The sequence below is a fragment of the Akebia trifoliata genome, chromosome 2 (genome assembly GCF_017979445.1).
Source record: "Akebia trifoliata isolate Shusen 1 chromosome 2, ASM1797944v1, whole genome shotgun sequence".
NCBI lineage: Eukaryota > Viridiplantae > Streptophyta > Magnoliopsida > Ranunculales > Lardizabalaceae > Akebia > Akebia trifoliata.
Window position 1 is genome coordinate 30057245 of NC_141376.1, and position 19232 is coordinate 30076476.

General features: G+C 33.9%; 1 protein-coding gene across 3 annotated transcripts in view; it reads left to right on the top strand.

The window, feature by feature from the left end:
- The window catches only part of LOC147410096 (centromere/kinetochore protein zw10 homolog), a 49234-nt gene extending 30982 nt beyond the window's left edge, over positions 1 to 18252 (top strand). For 2 of the 3 annotated variants that reach the window (XM_086432285.1, XM_086432284.1), the window contains exons 5-10: positions 1347 to 1439; positions 14773 to 14901; positions 14989 to 15066; positions 16350 to 16503; positions 16600 to 16682; positions 17787 to 18252. In XM_086432285.1, coding sequence (XP_086288411.1) covers positions 1347 to 1439; positions 14773 to 14901; positions 14989 to 15066; positions 16350 to 16503; positions 16600 to 16682; positions 17787 to 17888 — 639 coding nt within the window. In that variant the 3' untranslated portion in view covers positions 17889 to 18252. The remainder of the gene's footprint in view (positions 1 to 1346; positions 1440 to 14772; positions 14902 to 14988; positions 15067 to 16349; positions 16504 to 16599; positions 16683 to 17786) is intronic. The other variant, XM_086432283.1, reaches the window with a different exon arrangement.
- The last annotated feature ends 980 nt before the right edge of the window (positions 18253 to 19232 follow it).

Below are 19232 nucleotides of genomic sequence, written 5' to 3' on the forward strand. Positions count from 1 at the left end.
CGAGTGTTCGTTCCATGTGGAGAAGAAAAAATTGCGTTCTTGGGTTCGGTCAACCAGCCATGGACACTCACACACCTATGTACTTTTTAACAATCTTCAGCTTGAGGTGGTTGAGACTAATCTTCCATCCTCCTTTTTCTTGAGTTAGCTAGATCTCCAACGTATAACTTTTAGCATCTTCAAGCACTTGACTTTAACATTTCCCAATTACAACTTCGGTATTTCCCCAATTACATTGGAAGCTAAGAATTACATGGATTCTGACAAATATTCTTACAATGTTTCCTTCTAATAAAATTTAATTCCGAAACCAATAATAAAAGAAGAAAATTAATGGCAAACTCTACCAGTACTTCAGGAAAGTTCAATTGTTCTACTGATCTAGAATAACTCGGTTGTTTTTAGTAGATTCAGGTAGTACTTTCCTGTTTCCCTTTTTCTACATATTGACTTATTGCATATACAGAATGCCAAACTCCACTATGGACCTAGAATAAGGCTTCTTGGTAGTACGGCACTCTTCTTTTCAGCCTCTGCAGCAATATCCTTTTCCTGTTGCTTCTTATACATGGCAGTGGCTTATTGTAGTCCGGAGCTAGTCACCGATAGGGGAGGGTCGATCAATCTCCATTTTACCCCGAAAGACCATGTTCCGGGCGGAGATGGTGGAGGAGGATGATTTGAGTGCAATAAGCCTCTCTCGACCCTCCGTTTCTCATACGTATTTATGAAAGCCTCTCGCCTTTCGAGATCCGGTCCATCATCAACTCAGTCAGATCTTCTTGTTTGCCCGCTTTGATTAGGCTTCCTTTAATTTAACGGATTTGATCGGCATTTCGTGCCTGCAGCCCTGCTGAATTCGACCTTTTCTCAGCGGGTTGGGTAGCGTAGTAAGGGTAGAGGCGCAACTAGAAGAGTTGGCCCTATATTTCTATTTCTTTCTCAATTAGATTTCAGTCTCCCAGTACTTCAGGAAAGTTCAATTGTTCTACTGCTCTAGATAGCTCGGTTGTTTTTAGTAGATTCAGGTAGTACTTTCCTGTTTCCCTTTATCTACATATTGACTTATTGCATATACAGAATGCACTTGTATTTATTATTATTTTTCTTCTGAGTAATTAATTATATAAACTTGGTTTTCTCTTTGCAGTTCCTTTTAAATCATCATTTGTCCTTTCTAGTGCTTGTATCTCTTAGGTTCATATATCAATGTTAAGTAAGCAATTGGTAGATATGTTGTTTAATGTTTAATCGTCTTAAATATTTTTCTTATCCTTTCAATTCTGATAATGTGACCCGTCTGACTGTTCTCTTTGAGGAAATATGATTCTAACTGATTATTTCAGGATGTTTGCGTGTCATCTGCCAGAATGGCCGTGGAATTCTATCATGCTGCGAGGGATGCTCTACTTTTGTATGAAGCTATTGTGCCTGTGAAGGTATGTGCTTGTGCAACAATTTCATAATTCATTGATGGAAGCATTATGTATTGACAGTTTCACTCAGTTATTGGATGATGGACCGATTTTTATTGCCATGCAATATCTAGATTCTTAGTTGATAATTGCGCGTTTTTTTTACAAATTTTTAAATTAATTTCTTCTTTAAAATGTGTTGCTATTGTGTGCATGATTTTACAATTTTTTAAATGAATTTCGTCTTTAAAATGTGTTGTCATTGTGTATATTACATCACTATATGCATTTATTAGACAGAAGGAACAAGTAGTTCCCTATTTTTTCTATTTTCGCAGACTTCAGTAAATGACTTGAAAATGTCATTTATGGAGATAAAATAATTCATCTTCTTGATCAGAAGTTTAAAACAATAATTGAGAAAGGATTGAAATGTTACTGTTGGTGAATTTCGAAAAAATTATCATTGGGGGCAAATCTTAGTTTTCTTATCATGGGTTCTTCACATGGTTTACTTCATACTATGTTTGCAGAGTCATGGCATGCATGTGGAAAATATCTTAATTATGACTGTTTATATCTTTTGTTTCTTTTTGACATATGAAGTTAGAGTAGCAACTCAATAGCATCAACCAACTTGCTATAATTGTGCACAATGATTTTCTCTTTTCTTTCCCAGGAAATTCTTGGGCTTGCATTTAAGGCATGTTTAAATAGTTGGAACTCGTCCTTGAAATTTTCCCCTATTATCCATGTTTTTCATTGTATTGTTTGTTTGGCTTCCTGCTATCATACATTCATGTCTTGTTTTTCTTTCCTCTTTATTATGTTAATGAGATTGACATAAAAATGAAAGAAGAAACAGGGCAAAGCACATTACAAGGAAGCCCCAAATCCCCAAATATAGAAGAAATACTCAATAGTCAATATAGGGCAGTGTCATTTGTTTAAAAAATGAAAAATATTCATTGAATCAATGCCCTTGGCAAATACCTCTAAATTATTTGTAAAAAATTCACAGAAGTCAGAAGATGCACCTTTAACTCCTTGAAAATGATGGCCAATGCAAGGTGTTGCTTTTATCTCCTTGATCAACTCTTCTATTTTAGGATCTTGAAATGCATCTTACAACCATGTATAAATCGGTATCTATTAATTCAATTATTCTAAATATTAAAGGCAGAGAAAAGATGAACCACTCAAAGCCTTCCTAATTTCATGTTTGGGTTTGGTATCGAGTCCACCATAATGCCAAATTTGAAAAGAAATGCAGGTACAATCTTGGGCTTAATTTTCTGTCAATTTCAAAACACAGGGATAACCAATGTTGAAACACTTTAAAAATTAACTTAGGGAAGGGTCAAGATATTTGAAATACAGATAGGAAATTAGACCACATGACTCTAGAGAATGCACAATGAAGAAGAAGATGAACGACAGATTTCCCATCACATTGATATATCCTAGCCATGAGTTGGCCAATCATTAGAATCCTACCTGGGGTTGTTGACTGGAATAAAAATGCTTTAGGACTCTAGATGGCGGACTCAAGACACATCTGGAATCACTAGCCAACGTGGCCCACTAGACGTATTTAATAGCAAACAAATCATCCCGATTCTTCTTCCAAATTCTACTGTCATTTATCTATGGAGAAACAGAGACCGTAGAGATTTTGCTAATCAAGTCAAACAAAGGTCAATCTCCTAGTCATTGAAATTCCTCCTGAAGCCACCAAGAACACCCTATGATGTGAAGTTCTAAATAGAAAGCAACTTCTTTGAAGAGATAGCATAAAGGTTAAGAAATTTGATGCAGGATGATGAGGGGAGATAAGAAAATATGGGGTTTTAGGGAATTTGGTTTAGGATTGGATAAACCTAAAAGGTAAAATGAAAACAATGATTGTAGGTGTGAACATAATCCCAATGAAAATGGTTAAAGGTTTGTAGGGTAAGAAACGGATTAAGAATCAAGATAGGGGTTTCAAGAATCAATAATCAAAAAAGGGATTTCAAAAATCAAGAATCGAAAAAGGGGTTTCAAGATTCAAGAATCCGAGACTTAAAGAAATCAAGAATCAAGAATTCAAGATTTCTTAAAAAATCAAGAAAACCAAGTTTATGGGTTGGGTTCTTGAAAGGATTAAAGGTTTCTTGATCTCTTACAAATAATAATAAATAAAAAAGTAGAAAAGATGGATTAAAGAAGAGATAGAGGATAAGAAGAAAATTAAAGAAAGAAAAATGATATTTACCTTGGAATCACCCCAACGATTTCCATGACATCAATCATGTTGAATGCACCAACATTCAAAAGAAAACAGAAACTTCTGTAATTTGTTTATTCCATTCGTTCTCCCTACATAAATCCTAATACAATTTATAAATAAAGAAAATCAACCAAGAGTCCTAATAAAACTAAAACTAAAACACCTAATTTTCGTAACTTCCCTAATTTTCGCAATTTTTTCTCTCTTAAATTTTCAACCCTAATAAAATTAAATAAAACACATCTTAAAGTTATCAAACTGCCCCTAAATATTATACTATGACCATGGGCCAATAAAACATGAAAATAAACCAAAAAAATGTAAAAATAAAGTCCTAAAATAACTCAAAACTAAAAAAAAAAAATGATTGATCTAAAATAATTTTGACGATAAATCTAAACCTACTCAAGTGAAAACCTAAATAATTAGAAAATTTTCATCAGAACCCTTGACTGTTGACTTTATTTGTGTTCCGCATTATTCTCTCCTGATTTAAAACTTGAGTACAAGTTTTCTCCAACCAGAGGAGAATAATGTGGAATGCAACTAATGATGAGAATTATTACAATTTTATTTCGCCAGTGGCGAAATTTTCTTAGTCCAGGAAAATTGATGGGGACATCAAATCTTAAAGAGTAGATTTTAGTTTTTATTTAGATTTCTGTTTTAAGGCTTTATTTTCATGTTTTTTTGAATTTATTTTGATGTCTTATTGGCCCATGGTCTTAATATAATATTTAGGGGCAGTTTAGTAACTTTAATTTATCTTATATTTAAGTTTATCAGGGTTTGAAAATTTGGAGTAAGAAAGTTACAAAAATAAGGTTAATTTATTTAATAACCAAATTTTAGTTTGACTAGGATTCTTGATTTATTTTCTTTATATAAATTGTATTAGGTTTTTTATAAAGAAGATTTTAATGTATAAATAATAAGTTTCTTTTATGGAGTGAAGTGAGTTTTCCACCATTCTTAGTGTGATTCCAAGAAACCCTTGGTGTGATTTCAAGGTTCTATCTTTCTATCATTTTCTATTTTTTTTCTTTTAATTTTTATTTTTCTTTAGAATCAGACCATCAAAAGTAACCTCCCTCCCCTCGAAAATGCATTGATTACGCCCTTTCCAAATGCCCCAACAAATTGCAAATTGAGCCAAAAACCAAAGAATCCGCTTCGAGGATAAGAAAGTCCTTCCCCACGTCAGCCAAGATTCCAAAGCCGACTTGACTGATCTGGGGACATATCTTACTAAACTAAACAAAGATAAGAAATGCAACCAAATGTGATGCGCCACCTAGCAATGAATGAGAAGATGGTCCACCGTTTCCGCCTGAGACTTGCACATGCAGCACTGATTTGGCGAAATGAATTCTCTCTTAATTAACTGATCAACTGTTGCGAGTCTCCCTAGAGTCGCTAACCAAAGAAATGTCGAGATCTTTGGAGGAATCTTGCCACCCCAGACAAAAGTGATGAAAAGACATCATAGAACTATGTGCTATACCTTTGTAAAAAGACTTCACTGTAAACTTTCCATTCATAGAAGCCCCCCACTCTCTGGTCTTCCAATAAGCACTCCCAATTTCTACTCTCTACCAAGGAAACTAACCTTCCTACACTATCCACCTCCCAATCATTAAACGTTCTTCTAAAGCCAAAGTCCCAATTAATCACCCCGTTATCAATGATTTTGAAACTGGAGATAAAGTGGTTCTTCTTCATCGACAACGCAAAAAGCTCCGAGAATTGATCTTTAATGGATCCATTACCACACCACCAATCCTCCCAAAATCTTACCTTACACCCCCTTCCCACCTTACATTTCACTATTTTCTTAAAAATCGGAAGTCTTCTGAGAATGCCTTTCCACACCCCACAACCCAGTGCACCTTTAGTCGGACCACTATCCCACCTATTCTCATTCACCCCATACTTATCCACAATTACTTTTCTCTACAAGCTCTCCCTTTCCTCTCCAAACCTCCAAAGCCATTTTCCCATCTAAGCCGAATTTATGAAGCCAAAACTACGGAAACCCAACTCCCCATTTTTCGTGGGCAAGCATAACTTCCTCCAACTTACCCAGTGGTATTTTCTAGTGCCATCTTTTCCATGCCACAAGGACTTTTGACAAATTTTTTCTAATTGAACTTCCACATTCCTCGGCAAGGAAAACAGAGTGTATAAATGGGGATACAGCCAACGCACTTTTAATAAGAGTAATCTTTCCTCCTTTTGATAAAAGCTTAGACTTCCAAGTGCTAAGTTTCTTCCTCATCCTGTCAACAACCGGCTCCCAAATTTCCTTACTAGAATAACCCGTTCCTAAAGGAAGCCCCAAATACGTGGACGGAAGTGTCCCCATTTGAACCCCCAGCAGAGCCGCCGTTGCCTCCACCCCTTCTATCTCTCTACTGCAAACAATTTACTCTTATGAAGATTGACCGGGATGCCCGATATCACCTCAAAACACCCTAGCAAACCGCTTAAAAAGCTCACTTGTCTCGGCGAGCTAGTCAATCCTATTGAAAGCATAGAGATAGTCAAGGCCTCTCATTAGTCTATCAATCCAAAAAAAAAAATCATTAATCTATCCGTCCAAAAAAAAAGGTCATTAATCTATCCATCAATAAAAAAAGTTATCAAACTATCCATAAAAAAATAACATCAATCCATATTTTAATTCCTAAAAATCAATGAGCATCTTTAAAAAATCAATATATCCATCCAAAAAGAAAGTCATTGATATATTATCTATCCATCCTTAAAATGTGATCAATCCATGTATAAAAAGACATCAATCTATTATCTATCCAAACAGAAAAAATATATATGTCTGAAATCCACAAAAGAGTAAAGCACAATAAAAAAATCAATCACTCTCCATCTTCCTCCATGATCCAATCGATAAGTCTAAACATAAAAAATAAATATAAAAACACTATTATTAAATATATTAAGTTGAATATTTAAAAAAATTATTCTGTTGTAATAATTTTTGGAAGAGCAATTTACCTAAAAATACAAATGAAGAGGCATTTGAAATTCAATCAAGAAGTTCAGAATCATTTATAATAACTGTAAAAATAAAATAAAATAAATTGTCATCAAATAGAAAATAGAAATGAAAAAACTTCACAAATAAAATAAAATCATATAAAACATAAAAGTTACTTGACTCGATTTCTTCAAGTTCTTCTAACTTTTCTTCAACATCAATTGGAATTGGTGAAGCACGTAATTAATCTTGCCCACAAATTAAACATTCCACTAACTTCGAGGTTAGGGAGTTACGAAATTGATTTAATACGCGACCCCCAGTGCTAAAAGTACTTTCAGAAGCAACAGTGGAAACCATAATGGATAACCAATCTCGTGTCACCATAGAAAGTATGTGATGCTTAGAAGAATTAATTTTTCACCAATTGAAAATTTTAAAATTTATGTCTTGCTTCTTAACAGTTTCTTCTAAGTATCTATCTATTTCTGATTTGCAATCCACACTTTCCTTTTCTTCCTCCAAGTACTTCAAAAACTCATATTGAAGTGACTTGACTTGAACATTACTTTCACTAGTTGGTTGATCAACTTCCATCTCATTTAAAGTTTGAGTGAAATCATTTGAAGAAACAATTGAGTTTGAGTCGAGAAATTGATAATGTTGAAAATTTTGGTTCATTATTTCTCTTATTGTTCTAGTCAACTCCCCAACCTTTATAAGTGGATAAACTTTTGAGTAGCAAAAGTTTACATACCTCACCTTATAACGAGGATCCAATACCGCATCAACCAATAGCGTCTTGTTTACCTTGTTAATACTCCCCCAATACCTATTCAATTTATACTTTATCTTCACTAACATAGAACTCAAGCAAAGATCAAGACTTTTAGACCAATCAGAAATAGTACTTTCAATAATGCAAACTTCATGAAAGTAAGAATTAGTAGTGACATAGAGAGAACCCGACATTCGTTTAGAGAAATCATAGAAAGTTTGCAAAAATTTAACCAATACTCCAGCATAATTCCAATCATCTTTAGTAGGAAGCCCTCCTTTAAGTTCTTTATCAAATTATGATTCTCGTTCTTCCAACCGCTCAAATACTTTTTGAAAATTTATAGTGGTATCCAACATAAGATATGTTGAATTCCACCTAGTTGGAACATCAAAGACTAAAGAATTCTTACATGTAATTTTCTCTTGGTCAACACATTTCTTAAATTATTGAGTTCTTGACGGAGAACTCCTTACATATTTCACAGCCCCGTGGATTTTACTAATAGAAGCATGCACATCACTAATCTCTTCTTTTACTATCAAATTCAATATATGTGCACAACACCTCATATGCAAAAATTCACCTTCTAGAATACAATAACCCCTTTTATTCAATTTTTTTTCTCAAATAACCAATGGCTACATCATTAGAATTTGCATTATCAACCGTGATAAAACACATATTCTCTATACCCCCTTGAAGCAAGCATAACTCAACAACTTTACCATCACCTTTATGACTGGTAACATATCAAAAATTAAGTTTCCTTTTATGTAGTTTTCAATTTTTATCAATGAAATGTGCTGTGAGACACATGTATGAAATGTTTTGTAAAGAAATCCACAAATACGTAGTAAGAGAGACTCTTTGGACAAAAGTATTCAATACATTCTTAAATTTCATCTTTTCATTTGCGTACAATTGTAAGTAATCTTTTGGCACAGTGGTGCGAGACACTAAACGAAATTTAGGTTGCAATACACTTAAAAAATATTGAAAGCTTTTGCGCTCCACAAATTTTAAGGGCAATTCATCAATGATTATCATTCTTGTAAGGGCATCCTTACATAACACTTGGTCAAATTTCCAAGAGGTAAGGCTATCATCTCCTTCGTGGACTTTTTACTTCTTGTCATCATTGTAAGGATACTTGGGGTATTTAGTTAAATGTTTTCTTAACGTACTAGTCTCATTAACACTCGAACACCCATAATTTGGACTACAATAATTACATTTGGCTCTTTCTAACTTCCCCTCATTATCATTTTGAATTTTAGTAAAATGATTACTAACATCAGATTTTGGTCTATAAGGCTTCTTGCGATTTGAGTTTACCCTACCTTTTGAGGCAACAGTGCCATTGCCAGTAGTAGCAGAAGGAATAGAAGTAGTAATTGGTTCAATATTAGTATTGCTAGTATCTTAGTCTCTCATGCTCCAATTAAATGGCTAATTATGAACTAATTTTTTCATGAAAATGCATTTCTACTATCCTGGAGCATTAGATCTTGTTTTTGGATGCCACAAGTCTAATTGGATATTTCATGAAAAAATTAGTTTTTATAATTAGCCATTTAATTGGAGAATGGGAGACAAAGACACTAGCAATACTAATATTGAACTAGTTACTACTTTTACTTCTTCTACTACTACTGGCAGTTGCCCTGTTGCCTCAAAGGCTAAAGTAAACTCAAATTGCAAGAAGCCTTATAGACCAAAATCTGACGTTTGTGATCATTTTATTAAAATTAAAAATGATAATGGGGGGAAGTTAGAAAGATCCAAATGTACTTACTGTAATTCAAATTATTGGTGTTCGAGTGTTAATGAGACTAGTACGTTCAGGAAACATTTAACTAAATACCCCAAGTACCCTTACAATGACGCCAAGAGGCAAAAAGTCCACGAAGGAGATAATAGCCTTACCTCTTGGAAATTTGACCAAGAGTTATGTAGGGATGCCCTTACGAGAATGATAATTATTGATGAATTGCCCTTTAAGTTTGTGGAGCGCGAAAGCTTTCAATATTTTTTAAGTGTATTGCAACCTAAATTTCGTTTAGTGTCTCGCACCAATGTGGCAAAAGATTGCTTACAATTGTATGCAAATGAAAAGATGAAGTTTAAGAATGTATTGAATACTTCTGTCCAAAGAATCTTTACTACGTATTTGTAGACTTCTTTACAAAACATTTCATACATGTGTCTCACTGCACATTTTATTGATAAAAATTGAAAATTATATAAAAGGATATCAATTTTTGTATTGTTACCAGTCATAAAGGTGAGGCAATTGGTAAGGCTTTTGAGTTATGCTTGCTTCAAGGGAGTATAGAGAATGTGTGTACTATCACGATTGATAATGCAAGTTTTAACGATGTTGCCATTGGTTATTTGAGAAAAAAATTGAACAAAAGGGGATATTGTATTCTAGAAGGTGAATTTTTGCATATGAGGTGTTGTGCACCTATATTGAATTTGATAGTAAAAGAAGATATTAGTGATGTGCATGATTTTATTAGTAGAATCCGCGGGGCTGTGAAATATGTAAGGAGTTTTCCGTCAAGAGCTCAATAATTTAATAAATGTGTTGATCAAGAGAGAATTATATGTAGGAGTTCTTTAGTCCTTGATGTTCCAACTTGGTGGAATTCAACATATCTTATGTTGGATGCTGCTGTAAAATTTCAAAAAGCATTTGAGTAGTTGGAAGAACGAGAATACAATTTGAGAAAGAACTTAAAGGAGGGCTTCCCACTGAAGATGATTGGAATTATGCTCGAGTGTTGGCTAAATTTTTGCAAACTTTCTATGATTTCTCTAAACGAATGTCGGGTTCTCTCTATGCCACTGCTAATTCTTACTTTAATGAAGTTTGGCCTATTGAAAGTAGTATTTCTGATTGATCTAAAAGTTTTGATCCTTACTTGAGTTCTATGGCAGTGAAGATGAGGGATAAATTTGATAGGTATTGGGGGAGTATTGATAAGGTAAACAAGATACTATTGGTTGATGCAGTATTGGATCCTCGTTATAAGTTAAGGTATGTAAACTTTTGTTACTCAAAGGTTTATCTACTTATAAAGGTTGAGTTGTTGACTAGAACAATAAAGGGAAATAATGAATCAAAATTTTCAACATTATCAGTTTCTCGACTCAACTTCAACTGTTTCTTCAAATGATTTCACTCGAACTTTAAATGAAATGGAAGTTGATCAACCAATTGGTGAAGGTAATGCTCAAGTCAAGTCACTTCAATATGAGTTTTTGAAGCACTTGGAGGAAGAAGAAAGTGTGGATTGCAAATCAGAAGTAGATAGATACTTAGAAGAAAGTGTTGAGAAGCAAGACATAAATTTTAAAATTTTGAATTTGTGGAAAATTAATTCTTCTAAGTATCGCATACTTTCTATGGTGACTCGAGATTGGTTATCCATTCCGGTTTCCACTGATGCTTCTGAAAGTGCTTTTAGCACTGGGGTTCGCGTATTAGATCAATTTCGTAGCTCCCTAACCCCGAAGTTGGTGGAATGTTTAATTTGTGGGCAAGATTGGTTACGTGCTTCACTAATTCTAATTGATGTTGAAGAAATGTTAAAGAACTTGAAGAAATCGAGTTAGGTAATTTTTGTTTTTTATTTTATTTATGAAGTTCTTTCATTTCTATTTTCTATTTGGTGGCAATTTATTTTATTTTATTTTTATTGTTATTAAAGATGATTCTGAACTTCTTGATTGAATTTCAAATGCCTCTTCATTTGTATTTTTAGGTAAATTGCTCTTCCAAAAATTATTACAACAGAATAATTTTTTTAAATATTCAACTTAATATATTTAATAATAGTGTTTTTTTATTTATTTTTTATGTTTAGACTTATCGATTGGATCATTGGGGAAGATGGAGAGTGATTGATTTTTTTATTGTGCTTTACTCTTTTGTGGATTTCAGACATATATATTTTTTCTGTTTGGATAGATAATAGATTGATGTCTTTTTATACATGGATTGATCACATTTTAAGGATGGATAGATAATATATCAATGACTTTCTTTTTGGATGGATATATTGATTTTTTAAAGATGCTCATTGATTTTTAGGAATTAAAATATGGATTGATGTTATTTTTTTATGGATAGTTTGATAACTTTTTTTATTGATGGATAGATTAATGACATTTTTTTTGGGACGGATAGATTAATGATTTTATTTTTTGGATTGATGGATTAATGAGAGGCCTTGACTATCTCTATGCTTTCAATTGGATGAGATCACCTATGATTATTATTGAGATCCTGTAGGTTGCACACAATGATGTTATTGAAGCAGGGTTGAAAAATTTTATGCATGAGCCAGGTACTATTTATTATTTTTTATTAAAAATATTTTGTTTAAGAAGTTTTTTGGCAACCCATGGAACCAGACCGAATTAAGGTTGGTTTGGTTTGATTAGGTTCTGGTTCCCATATAATGGAACCGACCTTAGTTGGTTTGGTTGTGATTTGACTCTAAACCAAACCAACCCGAACCAAGTTTCACCCCTAATTAGCACTGTGATACATGATGGTAAACAACTCTTTACAAAAACTTTGTTCTCTACGATATTTGCAAGCCTCCAAGATTTTTCTACCAAACTTACTACCAAAGAGATTGTGCTGGAAAATTCACCTTCTGTAATCAAAGGGTCAAGAAAAAGTAAGGGATTGGTAATTCTTACAACCACCCTTATTTCCAAGGTTTAATTTTAAACAGTTTGGATTTTGATAGAAAGCAAGATTTGAAGAATCCCTTTTCATTTTTTAAAAAAGTTGGGAAACAGTGAGTATTTTTAATATATAGAAAATATTTTACAATCGAACGAATCAGAAAGAAGCCTCTGATTCAAACATCTTGCCATCTTCTGTTGGTGGGTTAAAAATCATTTTCATTAGTGATATATTGGGAAAGGATGCTAATATTTGATGTTTCCAATGCACTATACTTCTTTTACCTTTCAGGTGTATGCAATGTATTAAATTTCGATATCGATGTCTATTTCGGTTAGTCTAGAAATGGAAATATTTCGTTAAGTCATCAAGATACAATAAAGAACCATATGGAGTGAAATTGAAGAACAACAACATTTTGCTATATGAAAATAAGAATAATAAATTGCTTACCTACATAAAATTTAATATGTAAAACATTGAAATGAAGAAACTAATAAATTGCTTTCATGTGTTATTATATTTCATATTTTTTGGAAAGATTACTCTTATTTTTTGGGAGTTGGTGATAGAAAGGATGAAAAAGAGACTTAGCAATTGGAAAGCTACGTTGTTATCTAAGGGTGGAAAGATTACTCTTATTAAAAGCGCTCTGGCCAGCATTCCACCTTTTCTTTATTCTCTCTGCCAAGGTCTGTGGAAGCGCAATTAGTAAGAGTTTGTCCAGAGTTCTTGTGACGTGGCAAGGACGGTGTGAGAAAACATCATTGGGTGAGTTGATGTAAGATATGTTTACCTAAGAAGAATGGGGGTTTGGGAATTCGTAATTTTGGCTCTATGAATTCGACTTTGTTGGGGAAATGGCTCTGGAGGTTCGGGGAGGAAAGGGAAAGTCTTTGGAGGAAAGTAATTACTGACAAATATGGTGTTGAGTTTGGAAGAGTGGCCTGGCGAGAGGTGCGGAGTTTGGGAGGGCATCCTTAGAAGACTTACGATTTTCAAGAGCAGAGTGAAATGTAAGGTGGGGAGGGGGAACAAGGTGAGATTCTGGGAGGATTGGTGGTGTGGGCATTGTCCTCTTAAGGACTCATACTTGGTTCTATACAATTTATCTTTGAAAAAGAACCAAGTCGTCTTTGCGTTCCAGAACTTCGAAAATGGCATGCTAACTTGGGACTTTGGGTTTAGAAGAACATTCAACGATTGGGAGGTGGACATGCTAGGGAGGCTAATTCTTAAGGTGGAGAATAACTATGTGCAGAATTCTTTAGAAGATGAGACTGTGGGTTGTTACTCGGGATGGAAAATTCACGGTTAAATCTTTGTATGACAATATTGCTCTAAGTAGTACAACGATTTTCCCTCATTCTTTTGTCTGGGGTGGTAAGATACCTCCTAAGATTTTCGTTTTTGTTTGGATGGCGGTTTTAGGGAGATTCACAACTTTAGACCAGTTGATCAGAAGAGGCTTTATTTCTCCAAACCAATGTTGTTTGTATAGATTCCTGGCGGAAACGGTGGATCACTTACTCATTCATTGCAGGGTGGCTCATCACATCTGGTCACACTTCTAGTCGTTATTCGGGATAGTAGGTTGTTTTCCTCGCTCAGTTAAGGCGGCTTTAGAATCTTGGTTGGCATGGGCAGCCTCTTTCTCGTCTTCTAAACGGACTCTTTGGTTTTTGACTCCATTTGCAATTTGTTGGGGTATTTGGAAAGAGCGTAATCGATGCATATTTGAAGGAAAAGTTTCCACAATGGAAGGACTAGTTCTCTCTATTTTGGAGCTCTTGTTCTCTTGGAGTAAACTCTACAAGGAATTTAAAGGGGTCTTCTTTGTAGATTTTCCCGTGCAATGGGATAGGGTTTGTTCGTTGTCGTGAGAGTGTTTTGTCGCTCGCTTGCTATTGGTTTTTTCCTTCTTTTGGCGTTTCATTTTTTCTTCCTTTGTGTTTGTCTCTTTGTTTTGAATTGGTCACCTCGACCCCCTCGCTCTTCTTTTTAATAAAGTTATCTTTATCGATTAAAAAAATATATATATTTCATATTTTTTGAATAAGTTGCTAATGTATCCAACTAATGAAAACATGGCTAATTGTGTATGTGCTTATATAGAATTACTAATATGCTTAGAATACATTAAAATTAGATGAAGTAAACAAGATAACTAACAAATCATAATTCATTTATACCAACGAATGAATGTTATGTGCAATATTTTATTAGTAAATACAATGTGTAATTTACAAGTTCTTTCTAAAAGCAATTATAATATTTTTCAAAAAAGAATATTTCGGTCGAGGTTTACTATTCCTCTAAAATTTTCCATCGAAATATTGCATTTTTATACTTAAAATTTGGTATTTCACGAAATTCACTATTCGTCTAAACATTTTGTGAAATTAATAGTGATTTCCATTGAAATATATACAAAAAGAATCTGTCGGTTAAATTTCGTGTCGGAACTTGTGGAATTTGAAATATTTCGTGGAAGTATGTTGAAATTTAATACATTGGTGTATGGAATTCTTTGACCTGAACTATGCCATAAAATTAATATCTACCATGTGAGCTAAATACGCATGCCTTGTGTTCTTTCAGTATCGTTCAGACTTTCCTAGTTCCATAAAAGAACGGGCGGTATTTGTTGACTTGGCACAAAGATTTCATCAGATGGTAGAGGAAATTCTGCAAAAACAAATTCGGCTAGTTAGTTATAACTTGCAAGAGGTACATATTCTCGGAATAATATCCATCAATTGGAGTTAATTAAGAGAGTTGACATTGTTTAATTCATCTTGCCTTGTCACCTATCAGGCTATAGATGGCACTGACGGTTTCCAGAATACCCACCAAATGCAACAGTATGAATCGGCAAAAGTTAGTATCGATCAGGTAGCTTTGCTTTAAGTTAGCATTTTAGTATTGATTTTTGTTAGGCAAGCAACCTAAGTCTGTTGTATAGTTGCTTACAGACTTTTCCTGCTTAATCTCAGACACTTGTTTTGATATGTTTTTGAAAGCTGAATGTATCTTGATCAGGTTTTTATCCTTGAGAAAGTGCATATTATATGGGAGCCACTCTTGTGGCCAGGAGAACCATGTGTGTGGTTCTGGATTCTGTTTTTTCTAGAATAGCAAAATATATACTTCTTTTAGACGACATGGCAGCCGAGGAAACATTACAGGTACATTCTCTACATCCAATGTTGATACTCGGGGTGCCACTTGGTTTGGGTTGTTTTGGTTTGAGGCCAAATTGGAACCAAACTGACATAGGTCAATTCCATGTACTAAATAAGAACCAGAACCGAACCAAAATGCTATTGGAACCAACCCAAACCAAACTATGATTGGTTTGGGTTGGTTTGGTTCTATGGGTTGCCAATACTCTATAAATTAGAAGTAACATATTTTTAATGAAAAAGAAAACATATAATAAACATAAAATTTCGTACAATAAATCATGAATGTAGCCATAAAAAATATAATTTATCCATAAAAAGTCATTAATCTTTGTCCAACTCCTAATATATATGTATAGAGTCGGGTTCTATAGACAAACTTCTAGACAAAGTGTTTTGTCCTATATGAGCTAAAATTTTAGGAATAGTCTGATTTTTTATGAGGATGATCTCTATGGCGAGGAAATCATCCTCACAAAAAATCAACCCATTCTGAAATTTCTTACCCTAGTTTATAAGTTGAAGAATCGTGGACCTTCAATTTTTTACTGTTAGTTTGTAACCAATTTTCATAGGGTTAGAAGTTTCGGAATGGGCTGATTTTTTGTGAGGATAATCTCCTCATCACAGAGATCATCCTCACAAAAAAATCAGCCCATTTTGAAACTTTTTCGCAATATAAGAACGTTGTCGACGATTTTGTCTACCGAATGCGGTCCATATATAACAGAGAATATATAAGGTTCGGTTCTATACAGCTTGATCCGAGAACTGAACGAAATTGATTGGTCTCCATTTTCTTAACTCGGAACCAAACTGCAACTTGTTCAAAACCAAACCAAACCACCCCAAAGATATCGGTTTGGTTCGGTTCGGTTCTCGGTTTGAACTGGTGCACTCCTAGTGATACTGCTTTTAGATGATAATAAAGAAGTCCTATGACATGGAAAGTTTCATGTGTTAGACACTTATTTCTTCTTAATCTGTTTTCAGCTTCAGAGGCTAATCCAAATGACGTTAGATAACCTATCTTCTTTATTTGAGTTGCAAATTGTCATCAACGAAAGAAAGAAGTTACGTGAGGAAGCCATACACATTCAGCTAGATGAGCTTATACCACCTTTAGCTAAACTACACAAGTTGGCAGGCATGGTCTCTTTATCCTGTTTAAATGTGACTTGAGACTTACAAAGCTTTACTGAGATGCTATAATAGAAATTGATGACTTCTTTTATTTTGCCAGATTTACTAGACGTGCCTTTAAAATCTAGTACAACAGCTTGGGAAAGTGGAGACCTGGTTAGTTGTGGCTATACAGTATCTGAGGTATGATATGAGCTTTAGAATGTATTTCTGGTTTGTGAATTTTCGCTTAAATTAGTTTTCTATTAACTTAAATCATGGTGGATATTTCTAGCAACTATTATTACCATTCATGAGTGCAACCAAGAAAATACTCACTTCTTATATACTTAGAACCTATAAGAAGGACTAGACAGACCATATTGGGTGCCTAGGTAAACCTATTATAAATTGCAGAAACCTGAATTTTTTTTTTCCCTTCAAAATTTGAATTATCTGAATTATTATTCAAGCTCCCCCCCAATCTCGAGTGGGATATTGTAGATGATTAGACAAAATTAGGTTCTCATTCAGGGTTTAAAATGTTGGAATGTATCAGTTGTTACATATCATTATTGGTCGACACTGATACAAAACATTGACCTTGAAATATTGAATGTTTTGGGAATGTATCAGCCAATATCGTATCAGTTTTTTCATTAACTGAAACATTCAATTGATACGCTATTTTAAGCCTTGCTACCATTAATAGATGTTTCCCACAGTGAATTGTAGGGGTTCAAGTTGGTTGGTTCCACTAAGTAAGAACCAAAACCAAACTGAAGTGCCAATGGAACTAAACCAACCCAAACCGAATTAAGGTCGGTTTGGTTCGGTTCTACAGGTGCCAATATTCTATAAACATTCTTGGAAGTGACATTTTTAATTGAAAAAAAGAAAATATATAATAAACGTAAAATTTCATATAATAAATCATTAACCTATCCATAAAAAGGCATTAATAAATCCATAAAAAATAATTCATTAAGCTATGTGCTAACTCCTAAAATAATTCATAATAAACTAATATATATTTATTTATTACATGATGGTTCGGTTCTATACAAGCCTTGAATCGAGAACCGAACTATCGGTTCTCTATTTTCTTAACCCAAAATCGGACTGCAACTTATTCCAAATCAAACCAAACCATCCCAAAGCTATCGGTATGGTCATGTTCTTAGTTTGAACCAGACCAAGTTGCACCCCTAGTGAATTATACATATATACTGTATTTCAACTTCAAAATGGCATTAAAAAATTGAAATTTTCTTTCATGAGGTTGTATTTATGTGTTTATATGAGCAGGTAGAAAATTTTATCAAAGCAATATTTACTGACTCGCCATTGAGAAAAGAATGCTTATGGAGGATAGAGTGCAAATTTTCACTCGGAATAAGCATTTTATAACACAGCAGGAGGCACAAAGTGTTTTCACATAACCAGTTTCTTTTCTTTCCCCAACCCTCTCGACAAAAAGGAAAATTTACATTTTGTTAATCTTTATTCCTTCATAAATTTTCTTCACTTATTTCTTTATAAATGATGACACATTCTAATGAGGATGTTTGCTTGTAAATTTCCTATGTAAAAGTTTAGGAAACAATTAGGAAACGTAAGACAGTTGTGGTGGATGTATGAAAGAAAAATATTATTGCGAGTGAAAAGCAAGCTTAAAATTCTGTCCAGGTATGTGTATCCTTCTTTCCTTGAACAACTGCAAAATTTTAAATGAGTTCAGTAACTTGGTGCTGGTGGGATTTGAAATTAGGTCTCTTTCTCACTTATCATCACACCTAAAGACTTTACCAACTAAGCTAGCTGGCACTTGCTACTTAACTTCATTTTTTTAATTTTATTTTAGCTTAATAACCATCTTCCACAAACTCCTATTATCATCCCCAAACCACCAAAACCATTTGCTGTGTAAAATTCATTAGTCTATAAATCTTGAACCTTAGGCCACCATTCCTTCTTTTTTTTTTCTCCCAACCACCCTCTAGTACTTGTCTGTATGAGTCATGAGGATAAAGAGAAATTCTACTAATAAGATTAGTAATGTCTTGGCCCTTGGAATCATTAAAACCTCCTCGAAATACAAAATCTCATGATAATTCTTATCCATTCCGAATTATGAATTCTTGAACAAGCAAATTCTTTCTTAATGAAAATATAAAACAAGGTGGAAACTGTGGACGCAAGTACGAGACAACACCGACACCAACGATCCTTCCAAGTCCTTACTCTGTTTTCCCTACCAATCTTAAATGCCATCTTTCATTATTCATTATTCATTACAATTATAAGAGGATATTAGTTCTCCGCTGCCCCACCCAAGATACACCTAACTTCATATTTTACCTTAATGACGATCATCCCCCGAACCTCCCCTCCCCACCACCCTCCAAAAACATAAGAAATAAGAAATAAGAAATAAAAAACAAAAAATAAAAAAAAATCTCCACAGCCATAGTGCAAAGTTAATTTGCCTAAAATACCCACTTGGCTATACAAATATCTTGCAAAAACATGAATATTGGAAATTGATCCAACACCAAAGACAATATTCTTTTTCAATTTAATGGCCAAGCTTGAAACAACATAAGAAGCCCAGCCCTAAAGAATCTTAATTGCACCCAAGACTACATACTCTTTCAAATTAATGGCCAAGCTTGAAAATTGAAATAACCTTGAAACAACAGAAGCCCCCCCTAACGAATCTTAATTCATTCTTACAATTTTCCGATGATATAC